General features: G+C 32.2%; 2 protein-coding genes across 4 annotated transcripts; one reads left to right on the top strand and one right to left on the bottom strand.

The window, feature by feature from the left end:
• Nucleotides 1–7,852: 7,852 nt before the first annotated feature.
• Nucleotides 7,853–9,060, top strand: LOC120781280 (aldo-keto reductase family 1 member B1). The gene has a single exon (XM_040113476.1). The coding sequence runs from the start codon at nt 7,970–7,972 to the stop codon at nt 9,020–9,022; it is 1,053 nt and encodes a 350-aa protein (XP_039969410.1). The 5' UTR covers nt 7,853–7,969; the 3' UTR covers nt 9,023–9,060.
• A 693-nt stretch (nt 9,061–9,753) lies between these two features.
• Nucleotides 9,754–12,613, bottom strand: LOC120781251 (ras-like GTP-binding protein Rho1). Of its 3 annotated transcripts, XM_040113400.1 has the most exons (6): nt 12,556–12,613; nt 12,383–12,497; nt 11,629–11,789; nt 10,975–11,124; nt 10,838–10,918; nt 9,754–10,779 (listed from the first exon to the last, which is right to left on the bottom strand). In XM_040113400.1, exons 3-6 carry the CDS (start codon nt 11,782–11,784, stop codon nt 10,588–10,590), a joined length of 579 nt encoding a protein of 192 aa, XP_039969334.1. In that variant the 5' UTR covers nt 11,785–11,789; nt 12,383–12,497; nt 12,556–12,613; the 3' UTR covers nt 9,754–10,587. The 3 variants fall into 3 exon arrangements, with proteins under 3 accessions (XP_039969334.1, XP_039969335.1, XP_039969333.1); XM_040113401.1 differs by having other exon boundaries at nt 12,473–12,599; XM_040113399.1 differs by having other exon boundaries at nt 12,383–12,598.
• Between the last annotated feature and the right edge of the window lie 369 nt (nt 12,614–12,982).

The following is a 12,982-nucleotide window of genomic DNA, read 5'->3' on the forward strand; positions in this document are numbered from 1 at the left end:
CTGATATTCTAATGTACATTCGTATTTGTATTTGTTACATTTTGAAATTTTTCGGCAATCATATCTTCCAAAATATCTTTTTTCCAATTTTCACAATCTGTATGTCCTTTCTAATACCATTAGAAATATATTAAGTTCCATAGTGACCGGTTAAGTGGATTCCGCGTGAAAATGTCACAAACTTTCACATTCATAATATTCGTATGGATTGTTATTAAAATCAATCAGCAAATAGGAGATAGTATAATTATTAATTGATTGATATCTATTTCTCCAATAGCACATTCATAGGTGTTTATCTGTGCCTACTGTCTCTGTGACAAATCGCGAACATTAGCTGAAAGGCTTATATTATTTTCGGTAAATATTCATTTCGCTAACGTTTTCATTTAAATGGGAAAACATGAGAGGCAGGTAAAGGTGGACAAAACGCTGAATGAATTTCTATAACTATTACTTATGTGTGTGCTCGTATTTTTTGGCTCTGATTGAGTTGCATCAAACACAAATGCTACCACGAGTTTAATCATTAAATATTTTCTTTAAGTTTAAAGCTAACAATTAAATCTACAAATGTATGTACCAAAATTAAGAAATTAAATTGCGCATTACAATAATATATTTTATGAAGAAATATTATTCATGTAGTAATAATGTAAATAATCATATAAATATATTTATGTATTTATATATATACATATATATATATATATATATATATACATTCGTATATATTAAAGACTTTAGCATATACTGTAGAGCGATATCTTCGTTACTTACAAATGCGTTAGTTCGTAATTACATAAACACCAAAAACTTCAATATATTTATTGACCCTTATACACATACCAGATGGTACATAAAAATGTATGTTGGAATTATTATTTAATTAAAATATTTACCACCATTTATAGCTGTAAGAAATTTTATTAATATATGAAAAACTTTAATAAATCTACGTAAGCTACTTTTCTTCGATCTATTAAAATCAAAATATTAGGGAATCACAAAAAGTCTGTAGATTGGTAAGCAATTGTCACACTTGTAAATTACAAAGGGATTAATAATTTCATATTCTCTTCAAAACATATACAAAACCTTTTATTCTCAAGCAAGTTATGTTTGTATTACATCAGTACTAAGAGTCTTAAGTCTTAGATCTATGTACAGAAAACCTTAAAAAGCCAAACACCCAATGGTTTCTTAAAAAACGAATTTTGTATTTATAAATATGTAAATTTAGATCATTTCAGTTTGCATTGACAATTCTAAATGTATAACACCAAACCGCAACACACACAACAGTGACAATGAAAATTTACATATATACAAAAGCCTTTTATTACTTTATCTATAACAAATTTCAAATGTCGTCCATTTACCATTAAGTACTATTAACCAATAATAAATGTATTTACATAAAATCAAATACTTAATGTCGGTAGACAGTAAGTTTGCTCCAAGAAAGTCGGATAATCTCTAGTACCTACATATGTATATTATTATTTAAAATACAAATTTACAATAAGATTCAAATTAAGGTAATTTACTTTTTTCTCGAACAGAGATTACAAAAATTGTTAATTAGCATCGCTAATTTTTCTGTATTTTATTAATTTATTCGTACACGCCTTTATACAAAATCTAAACATTTATTAATAACAATTTAGAGTAAATTAGCATTAAAATATGACAGTATAAAGATAGATGTTAATGTGATTAGATTTGACAATCTTAAAGTTACACAATGAGATTAGAACTCTACATTTTACCTGTAATAATCACCGATAATATATACCGTATATTGATGTGTCCCAAAACTATTGCAACAAAAGCGCATTCAAATATAATATAACCAAGTGTATACATAAAAACTTAAGCTGACTGTTGTAGACTTAAAATTAACATACCTCAACTACGATCCAAGAGACATTAAGTACCAAAATTTTCTTGCATATACATACATACATACATACATACGTACATACATTAGAGATCCGCACGAGTGGTTCAGGCAAATATGAATAAGATTACAAGCATTTTTTTGGAAATTATGCATATGTTTTCGTTTTAACCGAAAAAACAACTCATATAATCGAAAGATAACTATTTCGATTTGCTGTTATTGTTGATGTAGCGGATTACATACATATGTCCCCTCCATTTGCGGGAAGCTCAAATTACATACTTAAGTCTTTATTTCGACGGAGTTGAACCAACTGTAGAGGATGGTTAGATGAGTTGGCTTCACTTGGCATGCAAAGAGGTGGTAGGTGTCATGCCAACATCTCTCTGCTTACTAGGTTCAGTATATATGTCGGAGCCAGTTTTAAAAAAGTGGGAGGTTATCCTACTGCAATATCCAGAAAGAAAATGCGCGAACCAATTCGGTATGCCCGTATGGGTAACACAATAACATATATACATGGATATGCATGTATGTACATGTCGGTATGTCTTAATTAATGAATTAAAAAATGTATATGACAATGCACCTGCTGGTCTTTGGTACTCGTACACATTTGATTTCCAAAGGCATTCTCTTTTAACATATGAGCATATGTACACACATATAATTAAAGATTTGTAATTATTCCTTTGTTAAAAATTAAAAATTTATTAAAGATACATTTATGTATATGTAATATTTTATTAAAATATCTCATAAGTCAACCGGAGGTACACAAATCATTATATTGAAAAACAAACAAGGTCCAAAAACTATTAGAGCTACACCCATCCCCACAAGAACAGTGACAGTCATCTTGCTGGTAGTTTGACAGTCAAAGCTGAACAAATTTTGTCAGTGCGCAGAACAAAGTTTCTATCATTTTCTTAAGGGCCTTGTGGAAAAACTGATGAAAACAATCGTATATGTGTAAGTTTGCATCGCCCAATACATGGGTATTCGTACGTGATTCTCTATATAGTATACCTATACTGTTCAATCTCATGCCTTTTTCTGAGTCATTGCTGACTAATAATCCATCAAAGCTAAAAATTGTCCGTAATTACTGAAAAGCTGTCATAGCAGCAACTTGACAATTATACCATAAATCTATCACAAGTGAAAAATTCTTAATTCTTCAAAGTATGGAATTAAACAATAAATTATTATGAAAAATAATTTTGCTGATCCCTGCGTACGGCTTTCTTCAATTCTTGGATATTTCAGAATAGAAAAATGGCTAAATAAAAATAAAAATTTACAAATAATATGTACACGTATGTTCATATTTTTATTTGAAACTTATTTAACTAACTTATTTAAATTTGAAAATTCCTCCCTTTCATAGAAATGTATATTTTGAACACAAATCTCAAAAGTTTTGGTTTATGGCAAGGTACATATAAAGCTACATACATAAGTAGGTATTTCAAAACTTCTCTAATCTCCTAAGGAAATGCGTGCTGCCTCTTTGGCGTACAAAAAACAAGCTTTTGCAAAAACTGTAAACATTGTAAAATAGAGTAAAACCCAATACGCTGCAATATTCACACATATTGTACATCAGTGGTCTCTCATGCCGACCACTGATAATGATGGAACTGCCACAGTGTCAGGGAGCACGAAAATGAGAACTATGTAACCTTACATTTTGCGAATTTTGCTTATTCGTTCGGGAAACAAGCAATTCCTTGCTTTTTTATTAATTTTAAATATTTTATGAGAAACAGAATTATTTTGGACCTTAAAAACTTTGACTTTATCGTACTTAAATAACCTAAACCACAAACTGTAATTCAAATAGCAAAATGCATTCCTAATCAGAAAGAATTTCGTGCAGGGAACATTTCCCTTAGCGATACAACCATACGCGATTTCGTTTCCTCGCTGTCTCGACAATGACTGAACCATTGAGCGTTAGTGTACGTCTGAAGCTAGCTTGTGCAATAGAAATGCAGACCACTGTTGTCCATACATACATATGGGTGTACATATGAACCTATGTACCTACAAATGTAAACACGTTTCAACCAGATTCACTGTAAGAAGAAAAACTCCAATTAACTATAAGCAACTAAGCATAACAGAACAAAAACCAGACCAGATAAAAAACTTTATGATATCCAAAAGATTTAGAAAAAAGCTTAACACTGAAATAAAATCGAGCAATATTGTATTTCAAATTTTTATAGTAATTGTTTGTTCAATTTACACGAAATCAACACTTATGTGAATATATGTATGTATGAACTTATACAATAATGATACAACTATGTATTTCTTTAAAAACTTTTATTAATAACGTTAAAAATAAATTTCCAATAAATACAAAGGCATCAAAATACTGTTTTTTTATTAAAACACCTAACCAACGACACTGACCAAACCAAGATGAAAGTTATTATTATATATGTACATATACAATGTACATACATAGATACATACATACATACATATGTATATCTGAAAAAAATATTAGGCTACTGTATTTCATATTTGTAAGGCACTTTTGAGATTAGATTTCGCAAAAAAGATCGGAAATTATCTAGAAACGAACATTTTTAAATCATATTTGTATAAATTTTAACCAATTATTAATATAATAATTTTTCACATAAATCACCTCTACTCTGAGAGTACCTTAATATTATGACAGTGAAACAAATTATCGACCAGCAGTTATTTTTTATTATACATAGATAGAAAAAAGTCTTGCTTTGAGAGTTTAATCAATGTACTTACATATCCGGGCATACAAACAGGTGAAGACAATAGTAAATTTGTTAAATGAAGGCTTTTCGAAAGCCGATTTCATTTTTAATAATACACTAATAGGTAATCGAAAAAGTCTCTTCGTATTTCTAATCAAACTGCAAATATTTTTTTTATATTTATAACAATAAATAAATAAAGAAATATGCACCATTTTGGTCGACCACTTGTAGCCATTTTTCCGCTAGAATCCATCAGTGTAACGGCGGAATACGTAGAGCGCGACAGACTGCAAGCGACATCTGTCAAATATTAAAATACACACGTTCTTATGGACGCAGTTATGTAGTTGTGCAGCTGCCTCAATAACTGCGTCCTTAAGAATATGTGTAATTTAATATTTGACAGATGTCGCTTGCAGTCTGTCGCGCTCTATGTGTTCCGGGCGTAAATCGGAATTTTCAGAACGGAAGCGAGCGAACCATTGTTGTGCTACACGAACTGATGCAACATCGTCTCCGTAAACTTGACTATTTTCACTCATTTTTGAACAGCTGTAACTTTTTTTCAACTTCCCCGAATTCAATTTTATTTTTGATAAATGAAGCTTAAAATCCCCCTTTATATACATACATATACACTATATGGTATAACACAATGTGATTGGTAGCACTTGAGATATACGACTGCAGGTACATCTATGTACATAAAATACTAAAAGATTTTATCGACTACCCAATATTTACATTCTTATGAAATTAACTTGAAAGGCGAAACTCGTTATATTCAATTTTGAAGGTATACGGAAGGCAAGAAACTAAATTCATATTATATACAAGAATGAAAAAAAAACAGGGCTGGGATTTAGAATAGCATCCCTGGATTTCGGGAATTAAATGGGAATCGATGGATAGGTGACGTTCTCCAGATCACGAAAATGTATATACATATGTATGTATATAATTGCCGCTGAGATGCGTTTTAAAGATATTTGCATTTAAAGTTGAAAAATTGACAACTTTTACATTGATAGTTTGTATATTGTGAATAACTTTTTCACTTATATTATGCACTTTCACTTGCTAACACTTCACTATAACGTTTCTGTATATTAATTTTTTAATATTTGTTGTAAATAAAGCTTTATTTTAATTATTTTATTTTAGTTACAATTCTCTGCATTTGCCCAATAAAAAAAGTGTTGCCATGGTTATTTTTTTTCCGCGCCGCGCTTCAAAAAAAATAACCAATGCAATCCTTTTTTATTGTGCAAATGAGAAGAGAATTGGAATATCCGGGCCTTTAATTGAGAAGGTGCCTCTGCCCAGCTGATTTATGTCCTTGTTAGAGTAAAGGCTGACATCACTGCCGTCCAAGAAATGTTATGGACGGGGCAAGGACTGAAGCGAGGAGGTCCTTGTGGCATTTGCTACCATGACCATGTAAAGGGTGGGCAAAGAAGGTATCTTCACCCTGGTGGATGAGCGCCTAGCCACAATCCGCATCAAAGCGAAATTCTCAACATATCGCTGATTTGGATGGTTGGAGCCCACCTATCATTGCTTCCCCCGCCACGATGTCAAAATCGTGCTTGGCGACTTTTACGCCAAGATGAACGAAAAATGTATCTTCGGCCCAACGTTCGGTAAATTCAGCCTCCATGATGAAACATTCGCAAATGGGTTAAGACTGATAGACTTCGCTGAGGCCCGAAATATGGTTATATGTAGTACTGCATTCCAGCATAGAAAAATTCATTAAGCTACCTGGCTGTCTAAGGTCCTCACATTGACTATGACCACTATCTTGTTACAGCCAAGATATGCACTCGCCTCTGTGCAGCAAAAGACGCACGTCAACAAGCACAAGGAAGCTTCAGCGTCGAGAAGCTGCATTCACAACAGACAGCCGAACGATTTACTACTCAACTTGTACTCCTGCTCTCTGAGAGCACTCGTCAGCAACTTGGTATAAGGGAACTGTGGGACGGTATTTCAAGCACTTTGCGTACAGCTACAAACGAAACCATTGTTTTTCGAAAAATGTAAAAGAACTGCAGGTACGATGAGGAGTGTCGTGTCGCAGTAGTGAGAAAACAGACAATTTATTGCCGGTCACGCTATTCAAATACGGCGGCGAAAAGCTGATAAGGAGCAAGCATCAGCTTCTTTGTAGAATATAGTCGAACGAAAGCATGCTCGACGATTGGAGCTTAAATGTGCTTTGCCCAATCCACAAAAAGGGAGACCTCACAGTCTGCGTCAACTACCTCCATAAGCTACCTGCCACCTACCATACCATAAGCTACCATAAGCGAGCGTATTGTGTGAAAGATTAAAGCCCACTGTCGACAAACTTATTGGTGTGGCTCTAAACCTGGAAAATCAACATTTGACCAAATATTCACCATGCGCCAAATCTTGGAAAAGACCAGTGAAAAGAGGATCGACACTCACCACCTCTTCGTTGATCTCAAAGCTGCTTTAGATAGATTTAGGCATTTGACAGCATGAAAAGAAAATGTCTGAATTTGCGCAATACCAAAAGTTCAGTCAGGAGAGGGAAAGACCTCTCCGAGCCGTTCGATACCAAACGAGGTTTCAGACAAGGCGACTCCTTATGGAGGGACTTCGAGCTGCAGAGCTGAATCGAGTTCAGCTTCAAGATCCAACGCAACAGTTGTTCGGACCTTGTAGGCAATTGAGAAGTAAAATCCTCTCACGACGAACAAAGACCAAACTCGTTTAAGTATCACTCAAAGACCAGGTGGAGAAGGATCTGACCACACTTGGAATCTCTAATTGTCGCCAAAAGGCGAAAAAGAAACCGCTATGACCGCGTAGACAGTGTCTACGCCAATAAAGAAAAAAGAGAAGTAGTAAAAATAAACTTGAATTTATTAGAAATACTCTTAAACTAACTCGAAATTTCAGTCGAATATAATTTTTCAATAAAAGGTAAACTATTGTTAATAATTTAATTTCAGTTTTGATATTTTCCATTATGAAAAATTATAACTGAAAAGCTAGATGTGTGCAAAACCGTTTATACGAATGGAGCAATGGCAAACAATTATTTTTGATACATACATAAGTATGTACATATGTACATCGCATTTTCACATTCTTCTTCTTTCTGATACCTACATATATATACTGGCACTTTGAAAACAAACCTTATATTTTTATTCAAAGATCTGCTCCAACTATGTATTAGACGCTCTCTGTTGTCGCTCAGCGCGAAAAACTTTCAGTGAAAATAATTGAATTCGCCTGATTATAATCTTTAGATCGGCTTATATAAATACGTATGTATATACTTTACCAAGTCACTCCGTGTCGAAAAGTGTATCGCAATAATAACATAAATATTACGTCGATATCAACTTGCCTTAGCCATAAAAAAATTGTGAAATTGTATCAAATGGTTTCTTTAGCGCCAAGAATTAAACTTAGCAATGGTCAGCAGATTCCAGCAATCGGTCTCGGCACTTGGCGATCGCATGAATCAGATGCAGAGCGTTCGGTAAAAGATGCGATAGATTTAGGTTACAGACATATCGACACAGCATTCGTATATGAAAATGAAAAGGAAGTTGGAAGTGCTATCAATTCAAAGATTGCTGAAGGTATCGTTAATCGTGAAGACATATTTGTTGTCACAAAATTGGGTGGCATTCATCACGATCCACAATTAGTGGAGCATGCTTGTCGCAAAAGTCTCTCCAATCTGGGATTAAGCTACATCGATTTATATCTGATGCACTTTCCTGTAGGTCAAATTCACAAAGGTGACGATAATGTACACGGAACATTAGAACTCTCCGATGTAGACTACCTGGATACTTGGCGAGCTATGGAGAAGTTAGTGGATTTGGGCTTAGTAATCGGAATTGGTCTTTCTAACTTCAATAAGCAACAAACACAGCGCATATTACAAGAGTGTCGCATACGTCCTTTAGTCAACCAGGTGGAGTGCCACCCAGGCTTTAATCAAAAAAAACTAATTGCGTTTTCAAAACAATGTGATATTGTTATCACAGCGTATTGCCCTTTAGCACGGCCCAAGCCAGATCAACAGTGGCCACCATTCCTTTACGATAGTACTGCAAAGGATTTATCTAAAAAATATGGAAAAACACCAGCACAAATATGTTTACGTTATCTGGTACAATTGGGCGCTATACCGATTCCAAAATCGGTTTCCAAGAGTCGCATAGCGGAAAATTTTGCAATTTTCGATTTTGAAATAAAAAACGATGATATGAAAATAATTGATGACTACAATACCGGTCAGCGATTGATACCTTTTTCTGGTATGAGTCACCACAAGTATTTTCCATTCAATTCCAACGACGAGTAGCAATTTATATATTATTATATATGTATATATGTTTGTATGTTTGTTTTAAATAAATATATACTACATATTACTTATAGATATATGTAAATTTTACACAATTAAAAGTTTTTTTTTGTACAATTATACATTGTACAAATGTAAATATATAGAACTGTTGGAAATTGAAATTTATCTACAGCCCACTTATATAAAATATGTGCCTCTGACACAAATAATTTATTTGTATCCAATATACATATGTATATCAATAAAAAAAATATTAATTCATAATTTCATGCAAAAATTATAATTCACGGTTCTAATTATGTTTATAACAACCGAACCCTATGTTAAAACGCTACCCGATTTAATTTCCAATATAAACCCTGAAGATATACGTTGAAAAAATTTTCATAACCCAATTCGATATAAATATATGTATAGTCAATGAAAATTAAAAGTTTGAATTTAAAAAATTGTATACCTCTACAGCCGATGACTTTGTTCCTCGAAGTAATCGTGTAATAAAACACAGATTATTGATAAACTACAACACCCGGCCCACTTCACTAGTCTTTAAAGCTTTAATAATATAATAGAGCAATTTTTTGTTGAATATTTTATTTTTATTACACAATTTTACATTTGAAATTAAATGCATCAATTTGAAAAAATTAGAATTGATTTCGAAAAAACTAAAACCTAAGCTTTTTCAAAGAAATACATAAACTCTTAAACAGAGCTTTAGTCTCTTATATTTTTATTCGTTTTATTTATTATTAAAATACTTATGTTTTTTTTTAGATGGTCTCATTGCTAAACATTAAGTTATCTGGAAAAATGGATGCGTCGATTTTTTATATATTATATTTTGTTGTTTATATAAACCGTAGTTTTAAAATTTTTATATAAGACATTTTTCTTCAAAATGGTAGGTTTCGTGTTTTGTTTTAAATATTACAAAATTATTACCATCGATCTTCTTAGTATTTATTACTGGTAGTAAAATGTAGCAAAATTCACAAATACTTATTTTTTGTTGTTTTTGGTGGTTGTTTATTCTTTTGTTTTTATATTACTTATTGTATTTCAAAAACAAAAAATGGAGACAACAAAATCTATACTAATGCATTCAAAAATATTGTTTTGATATTTAGAAATGATTTTCTTGCTGCTTGCACTCTCGTGTTTGTGCATATGTGCGTGTATGCATGCAGATTTTGCAGATTTGTTGCAGTTCCCACTTTTTAACCCACAAATACCTCTCCTATTTTAAAACCTACAGTTCCCAATTGCCGTTTTTTTTTTGATTCTTAATTATCAGGATCTCTCAAATATTTTTTCCTCCAATGCATAGTGTATAATTAGATTTCTACATTATTCGTTTACTGCTAAATACATGTTTACAATATATAATAGTTTCATTTAAATAAAATACGATTATTAATTAATAATCAATTAATCATGATCAAGAATTCAATCAAAAACATTTGATGACGCTCGTTTAAAAAGAGGAAATAAAAAAATCGGGAGTGCGTGGTTTTGCCTTGTTTTACGTGTAACATGTTTTGTATAGGCTTGCTCTTTTAGAGCAAAAGGCATTTGGTCTTCTTCCTCTTCTTGACTTGTAATGCAGCCCTGGTAGCCGTTTCGAAGACATCTCTTACACCTTCCTTAGACTTAGCTGAACATTCCAAATAAGCAAAGGCATTGATTTTCTCAGCCATAGCACGACCCTCCTGAGGCTTAACAGGCTCCTGTTTCATTTTGGCCAGATCCTAAAAGTTATACAAAAATTACACCTTTATTTGAACAAATTTCGATTTCATAACATACACGAATAGTGTTGGGATCATTTCGCAAATCCTTTTTATTGCCCACCAAAATTATGGGAACATTTGGACAAAAATGTTTAACCTAAAAATATTTTGGAATCTCGTTAATACGCTATTACTACGAAACAATAGATTAACCTCTGGAGTCCATTTTTCGGGAATATTCTCTAATGAATCAGGCGAATCCACCGAAAAGCACATCAGAATGACATCCGTATCTGGGTAACTTAATGGTCGAAGTCTGTCATAATCTTCTTGCCCAGCAGTGTCCCATAAGGCCAACTCAACCTAAATTGATAGTAAAAAAAATGTTAATTAGTGCAAATATAATTATTTTGCTATTAAAATCCTAAGGAATACTGTTTAGCAATGTATAAATAAAGCTATAGGGAGTAAGAAGGTATGTGAAAATGCTCAAATATAAGTTTAGTTAGGTTTTATTTCAAGTATATTACTATATGCGTTTTTTGACAAATATTTAAGATACTTGACAAGTTTACAGACTTGTTTTAAAATATTTAATAAATCTGCTAACGTCGATTTCACAAAATCAATTTTAATTAACATATTTTTAATATTTAGATTTTATAAACAGTAACTTTTCAAAAAAAAAAATTGTCGGTGTAGGTGTTGTAATAACATATAGAGTAATCACATTAACAAACTTTAAAAACGAAAAAAAAACTTTACTTCATTTTACTGTGTTAGATATACATAAGTATTTATTTTAATACATAAAATATTATAAATTTATAAAATACTCTTACTTTTGATATTTATATTCCAACTTACTTGTTTACCGTCAACTTCAATATCCGCAACGTAGTTTTCAAAAACCGTTGGAACATATACCTCGGGAAACTGATCTTTACTAAAAACAATTAGAAGACAAGTCTTACCACAGGCACCATCGCCGACAATCACCAACTTTTTTCGAATCGTCGTCATTGGTTCTGTAAAAAATGACATCACAAAATAAATCACTTTGTTGGAAACAATAATTCTACATATGCTTATATAGTATATGCAAGAGTTGATATTTTTAACTGTTTCTAAGGTTGTGTACATGCAAAATCATTTTATTGGGCGGTAATATTTTGTGGGATGATAGGTGTTACTAGTGACTTCCATTCTGTTTAGTATTAATTGTTAATTAAATCGACAACATTAACACCAATGTTAAAATAATTTTCTCTTATCAAAAACATAACCCAATTTCCTGAACTCATTAAGGATTACAAGGTATTCATCAAACTTTTCGACGATCCTAAATGGCAACCCCAGCAAAAAATAACTCTTTTGGAACCCTCCGCGAAACGGAACCATCGCGGACGTCATCGCAATCGCCAGCACATCTAACATCACAATAATCACCTTCATTATTACCACAACTCAGCAATCATTGTCATCGCCCATTCGCAGTTTCTTATGTGGAATTTTTTCTAATCACTCATACCCGCACCCCGAAATAATTGTAGAAATTGATTTCATCTATTGACAATTGAAAATTTGTTTCTACTGTTTGAGGTTCACAATTTTCACTTACACAATTTGAAGTATTTTACAGTCGCACACTCGACAAAATCGACAACTGGGACAAAAAAATGTGAATGGTCCTATTAAATTGCCTTCCTACCAGTATTTTCTTTGTAGGCAAATTCCTGCAAAATTAAATTTATTTTAAATCGTTTTCTCCGATAAATTTATTACTTTTCACACGAATAGCCCGAAAATGATGATGAACAACGCCTTTAAAACACAAGTGACGATTGGACCCGATGGCAATTCAGTAATGCCAATCAAACACGTAAAATTACCCTATAAATTGAGAATTTATATTAACAACCTCTTGGAATTCAAAGAAAATTGATACAAATAAAGTTTACACAGTCTTAACCTACTCATTTAATGAAATTACAAAAATTAATATAACAGAAATGGAGAAAAATTAGTTTCATTTTTGTGACACAAGTTCGAACAATCGGGAAATTTTTCAACATTGCAACATTGAAAAACACGAAGTTAATCGATGCAGTAAAAAGAGAAAAATATTATTTATAAAGCTGAATGTAACAAGAAAAAGTGAAACGAATATAATACAATGAAAACAAAATGGCACCTATACGATTAACAGAGTTGATTGTTA

Source organism: Bactrocera tryoni, unplaced genomic scaffold (genome assembly GCF_016617805.1).
Source record: "Bactrocera tryoni isolate S06 unplaced genomic scaffold, CSIRO_BtryS06_freeze2 scaffold_517, whole genome shotgun sequence".
Lineage (NCBI taxonomy): Eukaryota > Metazoa > Arthropoda > Insecta > Diptera > Tephritidae > Bactrocera > Bactrocera tryoni.